The sequence below is a fragment of the Musca domestica genome, unplaced genomic scaffold (genome assembly GCF_030504385.1).
Source record: "Musca domestica strain aabys unplaced genomic scaffold, Musca_domestica.polishedcontigs.V.1.1 20, whole genome shotgun sequence".
NCBI lineage: Eukaryota > Metazoa > Arthropoda > Insecta > Diptera > Muscidae > Musca > Musca domestica.
Window position 1 is genome coordinate 2,365,375 of NW_026712250.1, and position 19,918 is coordinate 2,385,292.

Here is a 19,918-nt window from a genome sequence, read left to right on the forward strand (position 1 = left end):
ATACATTTTTTATAAATATTTCCCACAAAAATCTATCTAATTTGAATTTGTAAATTTATTATGCATAGGAAGCAAACATAAAAAACATGACACGATCAAATGTCTGCCTAGACGTCTTTTCGAACTTCGAACAGTTAAAAATAACCGAGTCCTTTAACGTACGCTTTTCCCCTCTTACTTTACGATAATAAATGAAACCTGTCCGCGATGAAACCACTTAAATGCGCATGTCCTTTGATAACATCTGTCAAACAAAAGGACGAAAAAAAAACACAACTAGACATTTGAAGTTTAGCTTCGTAAACGTCAAAAACGAACATCAACGAAAAGACGCAATTAGAAAATATTGCCTAATCGTCGCCTTCGTCGTCGTCGTCGTTGTAGAAAGAAAAAAGGACATAGAGCCACAAGACATCAGAGCACAAAACTAAAATAAGTATAAAAATTGCTAAAGCAACACAAATTCTCGGTGATAGTGTGCCACATAGAAACGAAATCCTTTAACGAATAAAATTTAGAAAAACCCATAGAAATCCGGTGATTTTTTCTACTACTTTCGACAACGAGACAGTGTAATTCGATTGATTGATTGGTCGGTTGTACGGTCGAACGGTCACTGACTAAGCAAGGAAGTATGTCATTTTCCGTTTTTGCCTTGCTGGAATAAAAAAAATGAGGCTACGTGAACTGGCCGCTGGACAAGTCCTCCATGTTTCATGCTAAAGGATTACATAAAAACAACAATAACTTTGCAACGACTCTGCGACACGGCTACAAAGAAGCAACGCTCCATTCCCATACCAGTTGAAGCAGCTCCCCTCCAGTCACCACCCACGGTGAAGCCACTACAGTCATTTATTGGTGTTAAGTATTGGAAAAATCGAAATCGAAGGTAATTAAAAAAAAAGAAGAATCTGAAAAAGTGAATCACAAAGGACATGCTGTCGTCGATGACAATGATGATTACTCATTTAACAAATGCCTAGGTTTGTTGGCCTTAAAACGGATGTGGGTGTGTTCGACAAAAAGAAAAAAGTTCGCCTTTCCTTTGTTGGAATTATTATAAACAGATGTTCGGTGAATAATTGGCTGGGATTTGATTATGGCCCTCTGGGGTCCAAATGTTAAGTGCCAGCAGGATAACAATTTTGAAACAATTATGTAACACTTGACATTTGTTGTCGTTTCCGTTGTGGATGTTGTTGTTGTTGTTGCTCTCCTTTTTTTATTACAACTCCAATTTGTGAGGTGTTAAATTTGTTGTTTTTAGTGTTATTGTTGTATGTTGTTTTTTTCTTCGATTTCTTCTACAAAAGCAACAACACAACATAGAGGAAAGTATATAAAGGATGTCATATACACTGGTATATGTGCACATATATGTGAGCGTGTTTGTGCATGATGTGCCCAGAGAAAGGGGGCAAAACAAAAATTTCAAGTCTTGTGAACTTGGACCAGAAGTTAATGAAAATCCATAGACAAGTTATATATGTGTGACGATGTGTGTGTGTGTAACATATATGTAATATTTCACGAACACACACACACACATATATGTACATATACTTCCTTATGTATAAATAGATTTTTCATTTTGTCGTCTATATATAAACAAATTGGGTATTTTTTTAAGAACGTCTGAATTTATTTTTTGGCTGCACATCATTAACCTCACAGTTAGTGGGGGTTGCCATTTTGGGGGCTTGGGAAGGGGATTGGAAGGAGACACTTTAAAATGTTTTTTAATTAAATAATTTTTATACACAGTTTCCTTATAATTTAAATGTGGAAAAATTCTGTAGAGAAGTTTGGCTTTCAAGCCGTGTTTTTACAATTCAGGTTTCTACTGAAACAACTTCGAATTCTCCTTAAATCGCCATTAGAAAAAAAGGAATCACATGGCTGATAAAAACACACCAACTCTTGCTCTTTTCCAGAACTGCAAGAATTTACAAAATGCACATAATTTCACAGGACTTTCCTTTATGATATTGGAAAAAATTGGATATTGGAATCAAAGCTGGTAAATTCTTGCAGATTCTGGAACAGAGTATATTTGAAAAACCGGCAACTATTACAATACTAAAGATTTCTATCCCTAAATTTTAACATTGAGTGGGAATATTAGGCAATTTGTGGTTCTGGGTGCCCTACACGCGAATCTTCAACATTTCTGCAGAAAAAGTTCTTCTTAAATCCCAGGTTTCCCGTTGGACAGTCTTAGCCCTACTTTTATGGTTACAATGACTCGGAAAGGGCTCTAAACTTAGTTAGTACTGGTCAGGACTAGATGAGTTAAAAAGCTCTTTAGAGGGCCTTCTATCTTGAAAATTCTTTCAAAGATCTTCAAATAAGGGTCAATCTAATATATTTAAAAAAGCTGTGCATACTTTTGGGCGCAATATCGTCAGGACATGATTTTAAGAAGTCCTTTAGAGGGCCTTTTATCTTGAAAATTCTTTCAAAAGATCTTCGGAAATGTTTCAATTTTGGTATTTGAAGTTCATAATGGATACTACAGCATATGTAAAAAATTATCTGCGCAGGTCCACGTTTTGGTATAGCCCCCATATAATGGTACCTCCCTATTTTCCGTATTTTAATGATTTTAGCTATATTATTTACTGGTTTTTTTCAAGTTTCGCATTTGAATATTGTAATGCCTTTTGACAAAAGTTGCCTATGCAGGTCCACGTCGTCGTATACAACCTAATATAACGGCTACATTCGGTATTTTTTTAATATTTTTACAAAATTTTTAACGGAATTTATTTATTTATTTATTTATTTAATTATTTTTTTTTTTGAGAATTGTCAAATTCGTTCCAAATGGTGAATGGTATTAAAAGTTCGTCCCGGCCATATTTTCACATTTTTTTGTTCATTACAAAACGGAGACAAAGTGTTCGGTATTTTTTAAACCACGAAATCCGGTTTTATTTCATTTTTTATGGTTTTTAAAGAGCCTATCTTGTTTATAGCTGCCCTTATCACTTTTTGCGATCGAATGCCTATTTTTTAGATTTATTTGCTGTGCCCTTCAGAGATCATTTATAAATTCACAATTCTAGAAAGCTCTTTATTTTGGGGTTACTTTGGTATCTTTAGAACGAGGTCCATTACACATAACCACTTCCACAAGAATTTTTTAGCGTTTTTGGTCGTAAAAATCCCTTAAACAGTAATCATGTCCTTTTTTAATACCTTTGGGAAAAGTGTGCATATGTATGCACGCACACATATGTCTTTCTATTTATATTTCTTATCGACTATGCCTAAAAATATAAAAAGCTCGTTTTATACGTAACACGTTGTTCACAAAATTAATTAGAAGTTTTGTAAGCCATTCAAAATTTAACACCCCCCATAATAAGGAATTCAACAAATTACACAGAGCGACAAAAGATTTGAGAGCATTTTTTTTGGGAAATTATTAACAAGTTCAAATATCATCTGGACCTGTATCTATAATTTTGAGAAGGATATTTTACCAACCACCCTGAATAAAAAACCCCGAAAATAACCCAAACAATATTTGTAATTCTTATCTAACCACATCCAATTCTAAATGATTCCCTAATAAATAAATTCCTTCAAAGCTGGTCATTGAAAATTATTTTTGGGAACATAACCTAATTTTTTCATAATTCATAATTTTTGGCAATATTTTTCATTTTTTATTACATTAAGAAAATTATTTACTAATAAAAAAATTTACAAAAACTTCATATTTTCGTTTCTAACCTCACATTCTAGGGGCAATGCTCATAGCCCCGTTGAAATCAACAAAAGAGAGAAAGCGAGAGAGAAAGATTGGCTTCATTCTACATGCAACAGGGACTATTGTTTGGTTTTTGTTGTCTTTTCACAGCCCTGATGTAGAATGGGGCTGGACGACATTGTCTGCAGTTTTTTTTCTTTTTTTTTGGCTGGAGCCCAGTGTAATGGGGACAAATAATAATAAAAAAAAAACAAATCGATATAAAAATTCTTGCCAACGCACAAAAACTATTCTTCCTCCACACACTCTTTTATTTCGACTCACATAACTACAAACACACACATACGCGTCCTCACAAAAAACGGCAGTAAAACAGGAAAAAACTTGAAAGGACTGTGGCCTGTCTTCGTCATCGTGTCCGTGCATGACCCCAACAATGCCTAAACAAACAAAGGCTGGTGTCATTTTATCAAGGGGTGCTCGTCTGCTGCTGATGGTGGTGGTGGTGTGAAGTTTCCAAATAGTCATTCATACCCAACTCCAAGACAAGAACAAAAAAGCACTGTTACTTAGTGACAGCTGCTAAAATTAGCCAACCACCACCCTGGGCTGCCAGCAAATTGCATTTAATAATGGAAACGGAAATATCAAAAACGGAAATGGCCCAAAGAACCCCCCCTGGCCATTCGGCAGGAAAAAAACTCATTTACATTATCACTCAAGCAAATTTTCAGTTCTTTTAACAGCAATAATCAAGTTCCCCATTCACTCCCTCACCTTCTCTCGTTGCAGCACAATGTCTCAGGATAATGGAAAATCAGGCGGTGGATTGCTGCTTTCAAGTCTGCTAATAGTAAGCCTACAGTTATTAATTTTGCCACATGTTGCCGACGCCCTAAATTCAGGTACAGCCGCCACACCCGTGGAGCTTAACTTAGCAACGAGTCCAACTTCGAATAATTCTCTGGTCAATGCAGTGACAACGAATGCACCCGCCTCGGTGGCGTCAGCAGCAGCATCGGCCACAGCTGTTTCCCTGCAAACAGCCCAGGTGGATTCGGCCGAGACCAGCAGCGAACAGCCAGCAACTACATCTTCGCCAACAACAACATCAGCACCAGTTCATGAAATCATTGGTTCGGCTGGACCCGACAAAAGTGAACAGGAAGCCATTCTAAAAGCTCTGGCTTGGTTGAAGAAAAAACGTGCAGCCGATTTTGGTTGGGGCAATGACACTCATGTTGTCATTCTGGCCAAGGAGCTGTCCGGTGCCCAAGATCCCTCAGATCCTGATGATCATCTGCAAAAAATCCAAGAACTTGAAGATACCCTGTCGGTGAAGGAGATGGAAATTGAAATACTCTCAATGCTGGACAGGCATCACACCTTGCCGAAACCACTGAACTTGGAACGTTTGGCCCGTTATGTTTTGGCCTTGGGTTCGCTGTGTAAGGATCCCAAACATTTCCATGGTCACGATTTGGTGGCCACCCTGCAGCATCACGAACCGACACAGGATATTGAATTTGCTCTGACCACACTGGCGGCGTGCAGTTCGGCGGCTCATGTCCGTAAGAGGCAGATACGTAGGCTCTTGGATATAGCCAGTGGGGTGGCAGATCAAAATGTCGATACAAATGCTATGGTAAGTGAATAATATTTTCCTCCTAACCTCATTTCCCATTGTTTTCATTAAAATTCCTTCTTCGTGCCTAGGTCATTTTGGCTCTACGCTGCATTGTCACTGATCATCGACACCGTCATTTGCAACACTTTGTAAGGCGGCCCGCTCGTGGTTTGGCCAGCCTACAAGATCCTCGCGGCAGTTTTGGTTCACTGCGCAGCACCGCCTTGGCCATGCAAGCCCTGCAAGATCTGGAGAACGATCCAGCCGGTAGCTGGAATAGAACGGCAGCATCTCGTTGGATTCTTAGCAGACAAGGTGCCGAGGGCGGTTGGACCGAACAACCCCTACAGGATGGTCAAGATCCCGATATTGGTGTTGGCCTTACTGCAGATATTATTTTAGCTTTGGGCTGGAAAGGTTTGGGTGCCGTTCGTGCGCTACAATGTGATCATGTTATACGAGAAAATAGCGATACCGCCTCAGGTAAGTGAGAAGGTTTTGGTTTGGTTTGCGATTTTTTGTTGCTATACATATTTGCCATATCCACGAATCACTACTAGAAAATGGCGAACAAAAATTAGCATTACCCTATGGACTGACTGGCTCATCGGCGGAGGAATCGGATTCGAAGAATGTCTCGTACACATATACCCTGTGGGTGGGTACGAATGTGTCGCAAATTCTTACACTGAATATGGTGTCGCCCAAAAATACCAGTTTCTTTAAGGCCATGACCCAGGCGGCCGAAATAGATCCAAGGTAAGGATTGCGGAGAGGTGGTCGTTAAATATGGAAATAAATAATTAATTTTTTGTTTTTTCAGGTTTGCTTTTGAGGCAAGAGAATGGCCAAATGGACATTATGTACACACACTGGCTGGCATGAAAGAGGAACCAAGGGGGTAAGTAGCAATTGAAGTAAAGAATGAACGAAAAAATCCAAAGGAACGGCGAATTAAGGTAGAACTTTCTTAATTCCCGATGGTTCAGAAGTTTATAGACCCTTATTTTGAGGAACATATTTTCAAGTTTTTGATTTAACGCTTATTTGGATTAGTATTTTTCTTTCCTATTCACTTTTGCACCCTCAGACTGCCTTCAAGGTCTTCGAGGACGATTTTAAGGTTAATATATGGTTATGAGGGAGGAGTATTTATACACCAACTCCTCAGAAAGGAGTATTTATACACTTTTTATGGCTATAACTAATTATTAACCTTAACACTTGTTCTCGGAAACTTTTTTCAGTCGTCCTTAAAGACTTGCTTTCACTTACCCACGAAAAACTTGCTTCCAAATTTCTATTAAAAGTTAGGACTTGTTTCAGTTTAAGAAAACGAAAGAGGATGAGAATGCAAAACACTATTCAAATTAAGCTTTATTTAATTCAATATAATTAAAAATTTGAAAACTCAATTTTAAATAGTTTCGTATCGTAATACAGAAACAGGTTTTTAATTTTGGATGCGCCGAAAAATTTCCTTTCAGCGTCATCTGAGGCCTATCAATTACCTCTATCTCGAAGTCTATAAAAACATTTCTTCCGTTGCGATTGAAGACTGTAATTATTCAAGAAATTCTTTATATCAATATTCTTTAAATATTGGCCTCGATTCACCCATAAACAATTCCTTTCAATAGTCCAAACTCTCTCTCTCTCTCTCTTGGTCGTCGTCCGTAAGTCACTTTCCAACGTCAATTCTAATAAATTCTCCTATCTCTCCGACTGTAAAGATTTGGATGCATCCTCAATTAATTGTCTGCATGTCTACATTTCGTTCAAGTCTCAAAATTATGAAAATGTTCGTCTGTAAAGATTTTGTTTTATAACACTCATGACTTTTACAATTCACTTAAAAAATGTCTTCTTCGGTAGTTAAAAAATGGATTTCGTCTAAGTCCCTAAATGAGAAAAGATCTAGGATTGTTTATAAACTATTTCCTCTATATATTCAATACTAAGTTTGCAATACTATCATCCAGATCTGTGGGATGAAGAATATAATTTAGATTTCCCTCTTTTTTCCCTTTTTAATTTTTTTAATTTCTTTTGTCTTCCATTTTCCAGCTATAACTATTGGTTACTCTATCGCTTGCCTGAGATTCCAGATAAAGATAACACACCCGGAAATCAGCTAATTGCCCCAGTTGGTAAGTATTTCTTCTGAAAATGTACGATTCTTTTGAAAATTCTAAACAAATTCTGCAATATTTTCCCTAGGCGTTGATGAACTGATGGTCGAGGATGGTGAACACTATCTGTATTGGTATAAGAAACTTTAAATGCAGCCTTTCCGCAACAAGGAAACTCCGTCTATAACCTATTGAAAAAGAAAAACTCCACACACTCACACACACCGACACACAAATGCAAATTTTCCAACATTATCTCTTAAACTCCTTTAACTATGACTCCTATTCTGTAATTCTTTATTTCTTCTGTTCCCCTTTGTTTGGTTTAAATCAGAATTTTGAAAGGCATTTCTAGTTATCAACATCTTAGCAGCCGTTGTCGTCGTTGAAAAAAATCAAAACCAATATATATATATGTACATCTCGATCAATAATACGACCCATGGTGATACAACAACCATTACTCAACATTGTTTTCAATGGACGCTTGCATTCCTTAAGATATTGGAACAAAAAAAAAGAATAACCGATACCAATTTTAAAAACACTGTAGTTAACCGAAAAACAAAAAAACAACAACATATGTGATGGCCAGCAACAACAACTAAAATAAAAACAAAAAATTGAAAACCGCTTAAACATAAATCCAAAACCAAGTATAAATCTAAATATTAAAAAAAGGAAAACAAATAAAGAAATTTAAAAAAAAAAATACAAACTGCAGCTAAACATTGACTATTGGTCTACCAACAATAGCCTTAGGGCAAAGTTTCCAACGCAAGCATCGAACTAATGACAAGGGAATACCAGCAGAACAAAAGGAGGAGCTCTCACCAAAGATCGTCATCGTTTTCACTTTCTCCAAACTGACGACTTCCATACACATACACACACACAAGACGTACCCGACAGAAGCATGATTTTGCAAAACTATTACTCGGCAGACAAAGCTAAGAGAAAATTCCATAACAGGATTTTTTTTTTCATGAGGCCTTTTCTCTGTTTGCGAATGAATGCCGAATTAGACAAACCCCAAGATTTATTTAGACCGTCAGACACCGTTCGTAACAATAAGTGATTATAAATCATACTCTAAAAAAGAACTAAAAAAACAAAGAACAAGACAGAAAATAACAATTCATAAATATTTACATTCATTATATATTCATTAACGTACATACTACCATCATCATAGCATCATATAACTAACATACGATACCATAGTACATACATACATACAATGTAGATATTTTTTGCGACTAAATCAAATATTATTTTGATATACGAAAAAAGAAAACCAAAAAAATAAAAATATTATTATTAATAATAATAATGAAAATATTGAAAATAAATATACAAAAAGCAACAAGCAAAGCGAATATGATGTATGCTCTACTAAAAAAAAAACTAAAAGAAATTGCAACAATACGAACAAAAATATAAAACCACAAGAAAATAGAAAACAAAAAACAAACTTATATTAAATATTGGTTCCAAAACAAACAAACAAAAGAAAAAGGAAAAACCAAATATCTATCATATGCTCTATTTAATCTCCAGTAAATTATAGCTATCACTTTCTTCTCCGCCCATCTAGATGACACCACCCAGCCGCCCACCCACTTGTTCCCAAAAAAAAAAACTTCCATTTCATTTCGTTTTTTCTTCTTCTTCCATTTAGTCCCTTTTCTCTCCCAAATTCCATTTCAAAATTGTAAAATTCTTTTCTCCTTAATTCAGTTTCCACAACAAAAAGTCTCCACTCAATCTATGTATGTATTTATTATTATTATTATGCTTAACTATTGCAGTATTTGTTTATTGATAAAAACTGCTTCAAAAAAGAGAATAAAGAATCATAATATGCGTTTGCCTGGACTTTTTGTGGGAGGGAGGGTGGTGGAGTTGTTGTTTTTATAAATGAATTCATCTATTGAGATTTGAACACGGATAGGCAGAGTTCCTGTGGCCTAACAAAAATATTTATAAGAGTTCTAACAAGTAAAAGAGTTGTAAGTTCAGCCGGGCCGAACTTTTAATACCCTATAACATTTGGAACGAAATTGAGAATTCTCAAAACAATGAAATCCGTTAAAAATTCTGTTAAAATCTTAAAAAAAACCGAGTTTAGACAGACAATTTTCTGTTATAGGCTGTAGTATCCATTACGAACTGCAAATACCAAATTTGAAAGAATTCCGGTTAATGATATCGCCAAAATCATTAAAATGCCGAATATCGAGAGGTACCGTTATATGGGGGCTATATGAAGACGTGGACCTGCACAGGCAATTTTCTGTCTTAGGCTGAAGTATCCATTAGGAACTTTAAATGACAAATTTGAAACAATTCTGGTGAATAATGTCGCAAAAATCGTCAAAATACCAAATATCGGGAGATACCGATATATGGTGGCCATACGAAGATGTGGACCTGCACAGACAATTTTCTGTCTTAGGCTGTAGTATCCATTACGAACTTCAAATACCAAATTTGAAACATTTCCGGTGAATAATGTCGCTAAAATCACCAAAATACCGAATATCGGGAGGTACCGTTATATGGGAGCCATAGCAAAACGTGGACCTACATGGCCCATTTTGAATACCAAAAGTCCTACAAACATAATATGCATTTGAGTAAAATCTTATTAATCTACTACATTTCGTTCGGAAGCTAGAGTGATTTCCACAAACGGATAGACGGACGGACATCGCTAAATCGACATAGAATTTTATACTGATCAAGAATATATATACTTTGTGCGGTCTAAAATGTATAAAAACGAAAATTCTATTATTCATGCAATTCTCAAATTTATTTTAGAACAAGTAAAAAAACATTAAGTTCGGCCGGGCCAAACTTTTAATACCCTCCACCCTAGGGTAAAAGAACATTAGAAGAAATGTGGCAAAAAACATTAAAATGCCGAATATCGGGAGGTACCGTTATATGGGGACTATACCAGAACGTGGACCTATACATGCAATGTTTTGCTACACGCTCAGGGACCCGTTGTGACCTACAAATACCAATTTTCAGACAAATCCGTGAAAAAATGTGGCATAAATCATCAAAATACCGAATATCGGTAGGTACCGTTATATGGGGGCTATACCAAAACGTGGACCTATACATGCAATGTTTTGCCACACGCTCAGGGACCCGTCATGACCTACAAATACCAATTTTCAGACAAATCCGTGAAAAAATGTGGCATAAATCATCAAAATACCGAATATCGGTAGGTACCGTTATATGGGAGCTATACCAAAACGTGGACCTATACATGCAATGTTTTGCCACACGCTCAGGGACCCGTCATGATCTACAAATACCAATTTTCAGATAAATCCGTGAAAAAATGTGGCATAAATCATCAAAATACCGAATATCGGGAGGTACCGTTATATGGGGACTATACCAGAACGTGGACCGATATATCTCATTTTCAATACCAACCATCCTAGGGACAATACACACACTTGTGCCAAATTTCAAAGGTCTACGTCAAATAATGTGGGCTCTATCGTGATTTCAACAGACAGACAGACAGACGGACAGACAGACAGACAGACAGACAGACGGACATCGCTAAATCGTCTTAGAATTTTATGCTGATTATGAATATATATACTTTATGGGGTCTACGACGAATATTTAGAGGTGTTGCAAACGGAATGACAAAGTTAATATACCCTCCTACCCATGGTGGAGGGTATAAAAATTAAAAGTAGTCGTAGGCTACAAGAGTCTAAAACCTTGTTACAACGATAACCCATTTTTCCCCTTATGATATCGAAGAAATGTGCAAAACTAATAGATTCTTGTAGTTTCCAGTACAGTACTTTATTCTCCCATTCGATTCCGAACAAAATTCTATCGGAATGAAATTTGTATGTATTATAGAGTGACTAACTCCAACCCTTCTGCATTTAGCTATTTCTGCCGAATTTTTTAATTTAATCAAGCTAAAATTGAATATTTTTTGATACCGAATACGAGAATTGGAACCCTGAGTACTGACAAACCTACCCAAAAAGTAACAATACCGCAATATATCCTTTTCGGAGTTTTCTCTTTTTTTCTTTATTAAATATTAATGGTTTTTATCAGATATTTTTGTTTTACTTTTTGTTTTTTTTTTTTAATGAATTACATAAAAAAATTGCTTCTCCTAGTTTACAATGAGGGGACAACAATGACGCGTTTTGAATGTGCAACAGCATCTTTTAAGTCTTTGCCATTGCTTCTTACAATCTTCCTTTACAGCTTTGTTTCATATATAAAAAAACGAATAAACAAATTATTATAAATTACAAATAAAAAATATATTTTTTATTTGCCCCCGGCCACAATGCAACGGGCTGAGAGAAGTCACGACACATTGTGACCGGGAGCTAATCGACAAAGATTGCAATAAACATTATAGCCTAAATAGTCCATAATACAATTCCCCCGGAGGAATAGATTTTGTTGCTGGTGTTGCTGGTGGTGGTAGTGGTAATAAACGCGTTTCTTTTCTCCTTCTCTCCCTCCTCCTCTTCCGTCTCTTTCTTGCGATATCGACCCCAAACGAGGATTTACTCCTCTTCGACGACTTGTTGCAGGGGTTGTTCGTGTTGTTGCTGTTGCTGCTGCTGTTGTTGCTGCTGTTGATGGTGCTGCTGTTGTTGTTGCTGCTTATGATGATGTTGGTTGCGCTGATTACGATTGCGCTGATTGCGATTGTCGCGACGTTGACCACCCCAGTTGCCACCACCTTGATTGTTTTGATTGCGGTTATAGCCACGATCACGGTTACCCATATTGCCACGTTGGAAGAAGTTACCCTGTTTCATATCGAATATCTTTTCATTGACATCCACCAAATTGGTGACCTTATCAACAAACTGCATTGCCAAAGCCTGTAGACGTGAGGGTTCCGAACGATGCATAACCACCGTTTCGCTGGGGTCATCCAAACTAGCCATCAACTCTTCATTGATGATCATTTTACTTATCAATGAATGAACCTTTTGTACAGGCAACTCGTACATCTGAGCCAAGGAAGGAATGCTCAACGAAGTATAGACATTCGAATAGGTAAACAAATAGGTGCGCAACGATTCCTCCTTGATGAACTTCACCAACATTTCACGCACACGATCCGATTCGTAGAAAAGATCCCAGACCTTGGTGTTCATTTTCTTGTTGACAATGAAGTTGACACATGCCTGCCAGTTGCCGCAGCGCATTGCCTTGGCAGCAGCCACAACGTGTTCACGCATAGACTCAGGAGGACCGACGAGGGATTGACGCTCCGACGAACGCAATTGTTGATAGAATGTCTTGCTGATCATGCGACGACGAGCATCGAACTCATGGGCAGCAATGTAGGGAATTTCAATGAGCATGGCCGACACAAGGTACACACATTCCAACAATTCCAAATTAATGTGCATATGGAAGGGCATTTGACGTTGTTTCTCAATTTTTTCCTGCTCGGCGGAACGTTCATGTTGGCGTTGAGCCAACAAGCCTTGGGCCAACAATTCTTTGGGTTTGCCAGTGACCATTAGGTCGACCAAACAGTGATGGGCATCCTTGATGTTTTCCTGACGGAAGGCACACAATCCCAAATTGGCCATCATGCGATTGTACAGGATCTTGGTGGAAGGATCGGCAGAATCAATGCTATCCTGCAAGTGGGACATGAGTACCAAATCACGGGCCTGGAACCAGTTATCATGCAGAGCATGGTGGTAGATATGGGCCAAAATGGCACGAGTACGAATACGATCGGTATCATCCTTGGCATAAATGAATTTACACAGGCGATCCATAACCTGGACGGAAGTAACAGTGCCGGCAGGAAGCTCCTTGCGTTTCTGTTTCAATACCTCAGGATCGAATTTGTAGTACAAATGTTCAATCTTTCTCAAATAGATGCGGCAACGCTCATTGTTGTTGCCAATCTTTTCGAAATATTGCAAAACACTTTCAATGATCTTGGTCACGGTCACCTCATCCTTGAGACGCACCACATAATCATTGGAATGGGGATCACACTCCTTGAGCAACTTGGTGAACTCATCGTCCAAACGTTCTACAGCAGCCAAAGGACAGCCACGAATATGGAACGGCGCTTCCACGAATTCCTCATTCTCCTCGGAAACGCTTTCGCTCATGACAATGTTCTCATTGGCCAACAATAATTTCATCATGCTCTGCATAACATCCAACAATTTGCCCCAATGTTCCAATTTCATTGGTTCCGAAATCTTTTGGTTGTAGTCATAGATGGCAGAGATAATGTTGAAGTGGATTTTAACGGCCACAGCAACACCCAAGTTGTGTTGTTCGGAAATTTCCAATAGCTCGAAAAGCATATCGATCTGCATACGGCGATCGGTACGTTTCTTGCCACGGGCAGACATGATTTCCAACAACTTGGCCAATACCAAGGGTACATCAATTTCGGCATCTTGTTCGAACATTTTGGGCTTCTCCACAACCGGGCCCTTGACAACAATTTCCCATACACCCTCATCGTCGCCCTCTTCTTGCTTGCGGCGCATTTTTGGTTCCTTGGTACGCTTTTCCTTTTTACGGTCCTCCCGTTCGTCCTTATCTTCCTTGCCAGTGGCCGCCTTCTTCAAGAAACGATCACGAATGTTGACATATTGATTGTCATCATCTGAAGACTCTGATTCCGATTCAGAATCGGAATCCCAATCAATGGAATCATCGGACTCATCATCAGCCTGATCAATTTTGGAGGGAGCAGACTTTGAGCTTTTTTGATCCGCCGACATTTGTTGTTTCAAATCGCGATTGGCGCCAGCGCTGCCAAAATCATCATCCTTATCTTGATCGGATTCTTCGGCGGCCTCTTCATCTTCGGCCTCGCTTTCTTGATCAGGATTTTCACGGAACTTGGCCAAATCATCTTCGAAATCTTTGATGTATTTGCGCACCTTCTGACGCAATGTACCCAAAGACTTGGCACTGTTCTTGGACAAGTTTTTGCGGCTTTCCCTATCCTCCCACACCTCATTGATGAAGTCTTCTAATTCGGCCAGACAGCGCACATAGAAACGGGGTGTAATACCGTTTTCTTCCTTGGATATAACCGGCAATGCCTTTTGATAGGCCCTGGTCAGATCTTCAAATGTAGTTAATATGCTAGCCATGTCTTTAATTTTCTTATGATTTCGTATGGTTTTGATGAGGGCAGTAATGTTCTCATAACGTTTTTCCTTGGTGGAGCGTACAACACGCTTGACCTCCTCCTCATCGTCACTGAAGGCCTGTCCAAAATAGGGGGATGAACTATGGTCAGTAATTGAAATGGGTGGTATTGTCATTTGTACTTACGTAGGCTGTGGCTTTAGCTTGGGTTGGGATCTGAACCTCCTCATCCCCGGAATCGGTTTCCGAGTCAGAACCATTTGCGAAAAATCTTGACATGTTGGCGACTTTAGCTTACTCTTTTGCACCCCTGTTGTTTGTTAGTTAATCTGGAATTTCAAAAATAAGACATTAATTTACTCATTCACTACTTTCTTTGAGGTTATGTTGTTTTTGCATAGAAAAATTTTCGGCCAACATGGCTCTGTTTGTTGAGACACTCTGCCACACAACATTTTTGCAAAGCCTCGCTGCTCATCGTTTCAGAGGAGTGGGCAAGAAAACCACTATGGCATATTGTGGGGCTTAACTTTGTGCCGAAGTTTGATATGATTTTATGGCTAATTTTGTTTAAATATTTAACAAAAAAAGCGAAAACTTACAGAACGAATAAAATATTCGACGGCTAAATCGCACAATCGCGTATAAAAAGGGTACTGCCAGACTGAAAATTGTTAAATGTCAAAATGTTAACAAGACCAATGGTATTGCCAGACTGGAAATGTGTTTTACGCTTTGGTGGCAATGTAGACGCTGGGCGTAAATTTTTTAGAGGATTAATAACAGCATTAGAATAGCAGATGTTGATTTTGCAGCTGGCTATTTGGAATGCCTTGAATTTGTTTTCATTAACTTAGTTTTCGGAATGATACAAAGACAACACGCAGGAAATTAATTATAAAGTTCAAAAAACGTCCTTACGCCACGATTTAAGATAACAACAGTGTTTTCATACCTTGGCAGCGTTGCCATACTTAACCATCAACAGTAGCAAAATAGACATCTGGCAAATTTGTATGACGCTGAAAATATACTTTCTTTGGCTCGATATACGATCCAGAAAAATTATTTAATATACAATTAATTTACAACTACCGTTAGCATTTGGGATATCATTTAATTGTACAACCATTTGTCTCAGGTACGTTGTTTATTTCATTCATAAAGCCAGCGGATAAATACCGGTAAAAATCGGTCTTCATCCATTGATAAGAATTCATGTGGCTGGCTGCGAGTTTTTTTTTCGGTATTCACTCTTTGGGCGCATAATTTTTGTTTATTGCAAAAAATTCCAGAAAACACGGAACTGTGGTTGTGGACATAGAGGTGTAACTGTAAACAACAGAGCACTGTTTAAATAGTAGCTAGGAAGCGTAACACACACACAACCATGGCTGATCCGGCAATTGAAACTGATCCAGACGCTGGTGAATATTCCGTAGAACGTATTGAAGACAAGCGGGTCATAAATGGCAAGGTAAGAAATGATCAAGCTTATTTCGAAAACAAACATAAAAGTCATTTATTTTCCCGCTTGTTTTTAGACTGAATACTATCTAAAGTGGAAGGGTTATCCTCGTAGTGAAAACACATGGGAACCGGAAGAGAATCTCGACTGCCCTGATCTAATTGCAGCTTATGAAGAATCAATAAAACCCAAGAAACGTAAGTACATGTACATGCGATTTCCCAAATTCTAATTGGATTTATTTTAATTTTGCAGCCGATGCAAAGAAACGCTCTTCTACGGCCCCAGCCGGTGAGCCCAAAACTAAACGGAAATTAGCCGAAGAGGAAAAGGATAATCGAAAAACAGTGGGTTTTGATCGTGGTCTTGAGCCATCGAAAATTCTGGGTGCCACAGATTCTTCGGGCGAACTAATGTTCCTTATGAAATGGAAGGGCAGCGATGAGGCAGATTTGGTTCCCGCGAAACAAGCCAATGTACGCTGTCCACAAATTGTCATACAGTTCTACGAAGAGCGACTAACTTGGCACACACCCAGTACCGACGATGACAAAAACTCCACCAGCAAGGAGAATTCAGCAGCTGATTAGGCCGGCCGTGTCACAAAATAGGCATATAAAACCCCTAGATATTAAGCATCGTATTAAGTGCATATTTTCTTGCAATACAAACAAACGAACTCAAGACACACACACACAAATAAAACATTCGACTTTTCCCAAATGTGAAATTTAAAGTAACTCTACTTGTCCAAAACATATTACTCTGAATTGATTTATTTTTTTTTTTCTTTATCGTACACAAATTGCTATAATGGCACCCCATAACTTAGCGATCAACAATGTCTTGTCGCAGACGAAAGTACCTCCTTTTTCTGTTCAACAATAAATCGTTCGTTTATAGTTTTACAAATTAACTTCATTTCTTCGATTACATAGAAATGTATATTTTTTGTTTACTTTTTTGATAAATACACAACATATATTAATTTTTAATTGTCCGCATTGCGGCAAGTGAATTCTGATATATCATAAAGCTGATCTTTTGGAATATAAAACAATTTGAATTTTCAATGGTGTGTTCGCTTATAATTATTAAAATGATAATTATAAAATAAATTTAAATAACATTGTCTTAATTAAAAATAAAATAGAATTCGAATTTTTGTTTGGCCGGCCAGTTGTTAAATGGGCGGTTTATTTGTGGTGGAGACGTGTCGACCCTTCACAATCAGATTTTTGCTCAAAGCTTATATTTAGATGTGATGTTTTTATGTTTGGGACCTTGTTATCACATTGCATTTGTAGTAAAGTAAGAACTTAATCCAAACTCTGTTTGCATTTACAAAAGGAAAAGAACTAGGCATGATCACGTTGTTTACATCAACCCAATTCCAAAAGTCATTTGTCGTGAAGGGAAGTGATCCAAACAGCAAAGAACTTACCTTCAAATAATTCCCTTTCTTAAAAAACGTGAATGGAACACGATGCAGCTCCTGCACATTTTGTGAGATTTTTCAAAGCCAGACTGTAGAGAGCCCGTTCTATGGCCAGCATTTGTTTTGCCATATTTCGCAGCTGTTGCGGATCATCGTACATGTCATAGAATTCAGCAAAGTCCTTTAAGGGGAAGCATTAAATGAAATCCCCCCTAACATATATCATGTTCAACGCAATCCTCCTCTTACCTCATCATCCTGAAATTCACAGTACAAATGATTTATGCCATAGGCGAAATTTCTAACACAGGCATAGGTATTATTCCATGAATCCTGGCAATGACAAGCTGACTCTCGAGTACATTCTGCTAAACGATCTTCCGGCTTCCACATGGGACATTCAGACCGATATGTTCTCAAATTACCCTCGCCCTTGTGTTGCACCAAGAGACCACGATTATAGTACATATCGGCTGCAGCATCATAGCTATCAGCATTTACCAGAAATGGATGCAAGGATTGGCCATCCATTTGGGGATCCAATGGCAGGTGGATCCACTCCAATATGGTTGGCAATAAATCAATTAGCAACGTTGGAGTTGTTACTGTAACACCAGGTTTTATGCTGGGACCCCTAATCAGTAGAGGCACTTGGATATCGGTTTCATAGGGCTGGCGTTTGTCAAACGGTTGGGCAAATTGTCCAATGTGATAACCATTATCTGAGGTATAAATGACATAGGTGTTTTCTAGCTCTCCCGATTGCTGTAATTTGTGAATAACACTGGCCACCAATTCGTCCACGGCCAACAGGGACTCCCAACGTTTTTCAAAATAGCTATCCATTAAACTTAGGGTTTCTTCGGGTATTTCTTTTGATGTGGCCAACAGCCAATGTTTTTCTAATGAATTGGTTTAATTAAATGGTTAAATGGTCTAATGTTTCTGTCTAGGTTTTGCTTACCTTTATCGACCTTGTTAAAACTAGGGGTCCTCTTGGCCTTGGTGTTGTTAAACGCACCCCTGTGCCTATCAGCCGGTGTAAATGGTTGATGGGGTGCTGGTGGTGCAACGAAAGCCAAGAATGGCTCTTCCTTGTCTCGCTGATCCAGAAACTCCAGGGTCTTATCACGCAACAGATCGGTTAGATAAACATTGTTGTAACTTACATTGTGATCATTCTCCCTCAAGGTAAAATTGTAATAAACCGAATTACCATGCAGACCAAAGAAGTGCTGCCAACCCGGAGGTACTTCCAAACCATGATAAGCATTCAAATATTTGCCAGCATAAAATGTGCTATAACCTGCATTCCCAAGTATTGTGGCCAAGGTGTGTTTTTCATCCTTGGCACGCCAATGACTGCCGTAACAACCACCACTCATGGAATTATTAAACGTTAGATGGTTATGGGCATATTTCCCAGTCAATATGCTTGCTCTTGAGGGACAGCACAATGGTGAGGAGGTATACTAGAGAAGATGTAAGTTATTTGAAAATGAAAATGTAATATTTTCACATGACTTACGGCATTTTCAAATGTAGCTCCCGCAGAACCGATTAAATTCTTTACATTTCTCATGGGATGCATGCCATCGAGGACCACATCTTGATCGTCGGTCAAAATGATCAAAACATTAGGTTGCTTGGCTCCAATTGCCTTATCAATGGCAAACAGCAAAGAGATCAGTATCCAGCAACAACACTTCATGCTTCCCAAGTCTCCGCCTATTCGCAATCCACACAAAACAAATCGGTTTTGTTTATTGTGGCAAAAATATGACTAAAGACCGTGCCTACCTACGTTTGTCTTCAGTTGATACTGATTCAATTACTACTGCACTGGTGATGACATTGATTAATGTACCCATACACATACACCACAATTCCCATACATGCGAATCTACGTTGCCATGGAGAAAGTGACCAAGTGCTCAAAATTGAATTGAGTTAAGCGTATTTTCGGCACATCTACTTTTAAAAATAATTATTATTTAAAAATGTATTATTTAAAATGTTTGCTGTCTTGTGCACGGAAAAGTCTCAAATAGTTGCTGTTTTAAATTTACAAATCTTTTCTCGAACTGAGCTCAAAAGCATTGAAGGAATTTATCTTCATTGGCATGAGATTCTCAAAAATGGATTTATACAGTTTCATAATTTTAATGGCAATTTTACGATCATATATTTATTGGATACTGTATTGAAAGAGTTCTTTTCGAATGTAGCTAATATAAACAAAACCAAAATAGGTTCCTTAAAGTTCCTTTTCCTTTTGAGAATTTTAATTATCAAATGATCAAAAGCGCCTACGTTTCAGGAGAAAATAAAGAAGTAGGTATGGAAAGATTTTTCTATA

At 38.0% G+C, this 19,918-nt stretch overlaps 4 protein-coding genes across 4 annotated transcripts; 2 read left to right on the forward strand and 2 right to left on the reverse strand.

Annotated features, from left to right (window-relative positions):
- The first annotated feature begins 294 nt into the window (after window positions 1-294).
- On the forward strand, window positions 295-9,350 carry LOC101889462 (uncharacterized protein CG3556). Its single transcript, XM_005177729.4, has 7 exons — window positions 295-892; window positions 4,514-5,366; window positions 5,438-5,831; window positions 5,909-6,107; window positions 6,172-6,249; window positions 7,416-7,498; window positions 7,569-9,350. Exons 1-7 carry the CDS (start codon window positions 717-719, stop codon window positions 7,628-7,630), a joined length of 1,845 nt encoding a protein of 614 aa, XP_005177786.2. The 5' UTR covers window positions 295-716; the 3' UTR covers window positions 7,631-9,350.
- A 2,191-nt stretch (window positions 9,351-11,541) lies between these two features.
- Window positions 11,542-15,414, reverse strand: LOC101889623 (eukaryotic translation initiation factor 3 subunit C). The gene is made up of 3 exons (XM_005177730.4): window positions 15,256-15,414; window positions 14,840-14,982; window positions 11,542-14,772 (listed from the first exon to the last, which is right to left on the reverse strand). Exons 2-3 carry the CDS (start codon window positions 14,930-14,932, stop codon window positions 12,064-12,066), a joined length of 2,802 nt encoding a protein of 933 aa, XP_005177787.2. The 5' UTR covers window positions 14,933-14,982; window positions 15,256-15,414; the 3' UTR covers window positions 11,542-12,063.
- Window positions 15,415-15,634: 220 nt separating this feature from the next.
- Window positions 15,635-16,861, forward strand: LOC101889793 (chromobox protein homolog 1). Its single transcript, XM_005177731.4, has 4 exons — window positions 15,635-15,794; window positions 15,949-16,130; window positions 16,198-16,318; window positions 16,377-16,861. The coding sequence occupies exons 2-4, from the start codon at window positions 16,044-16,046 to the stop codon at window positions 16,709-16,711; spliced, it is 543 nt and encodes a 180-aa protein (XP_005177788.1). The 5' UTR covers window positions 15,635-15,794; window positions 15,949-16,043; the 3' UTR covers window positions 16,712-16,861.
- Window positions 16,862-17,187: 326 nt separating this feature from the next.
- Window positions 17,188-19,514, reverse strand: LOC101889965 (N-acetylglucosamine-6-sulfatase). Its single transcript, XM_020034748.2, has 5 exons — window positions 19,364-19,514; window positions 19,088-19,287; window positions 18,524-19,031; window positions 17,809-18,461; window positions 17,188-17,740 (listed from the first exon to the last, which is right to left on the reverse strand). The coding sequence occupies exons 1-5, from the start codon at window positions 19,434-19,436 to the stop codon at window positions 17,585-17,587; spliced, it is 1,590 nt and encodes a 529-aa protein (XP_019890307.2). The 5' UTR covers window positions 19,437-19,514; the 3' UTR covers window positions 17,188-17,584.
- Window positions 19,515-19,918: the final 404 nt, after the last annotated feature.

Coding starts and splice junctions, on each gene's coding strand:
- LOC101889462 (XM_005177729.4), top strand. CDS start 717: ATGCTAAAGGATTACATAAAAACAACAATAACTTTGCAACGACTCTGC. Junction 5,367..5,437: donor ATGTCGATACAAATGCTATG/GTAAGTGAATAA, acceptor CTTCGTGCCTAG/GTCATTTTGGCTCTACGCTG. Junction 6,250..7,415: donor ATGAAAGAGGAACCAAGGGG/GTAAGTAGCAAT, acceptor TCCATTTTCCAG/CTATAACTATTGGTTACTCT.
- LOC101889793 (XM_005177731.4), top strand. CDS start 16,044: ATGGCTGATCCGGCAATTGAAACTGATCCAGACGCTGGTGAATATTCC. Junction 16,131..16,197: donor AGCGGGTCATAAATGGCAAG/GTAAGAAATGAT, acceptor GCTTGTTTTTAG/ACTGAATACTATCTAAAGTG. Junction 16,319..16,376: donor ATCAATAAAACCCAAGAAAC/GTAAGTACATGT, acceptor TTAATTTTGCAG/CCGATGCAAAGAAACGCTCT.
- LOC101889965 (XM_020034748.2), bottom strand. CDS start 19,436: ATGTGTATGGGTACATTAATCAATGTCATCACCAGTGCAGTAGTAATT. Junction 18,462..18,523: donor TTTTAACAAGGTCGATAAAG/GTAAGCAAAACC, acceptor CCAATTCATTAG/AAAAACATTGGCTGTTGGCC. Junction 17,741..17,808: donor GTGAATTTCAGGATGATGAG/GTAAGAGGAGGA, acceptor TTCCCCTTAAAG/GACTTTGCTGAATTCTATGA.
- LOC101889623 (XM_005177730.4), bottom strand. CDS start 14,932: ATGTCAAGATTTTTCGCAAATGGTTCTGACTCGGAAACCGATTCCGGG. Junction 14,773..14,839: donor AAGCTAAAGCCACAGCCTAC/GTAAGTACAAAT, acceptor TATTTTGGACAG/GCCTTCAGTGACGATGAGGA.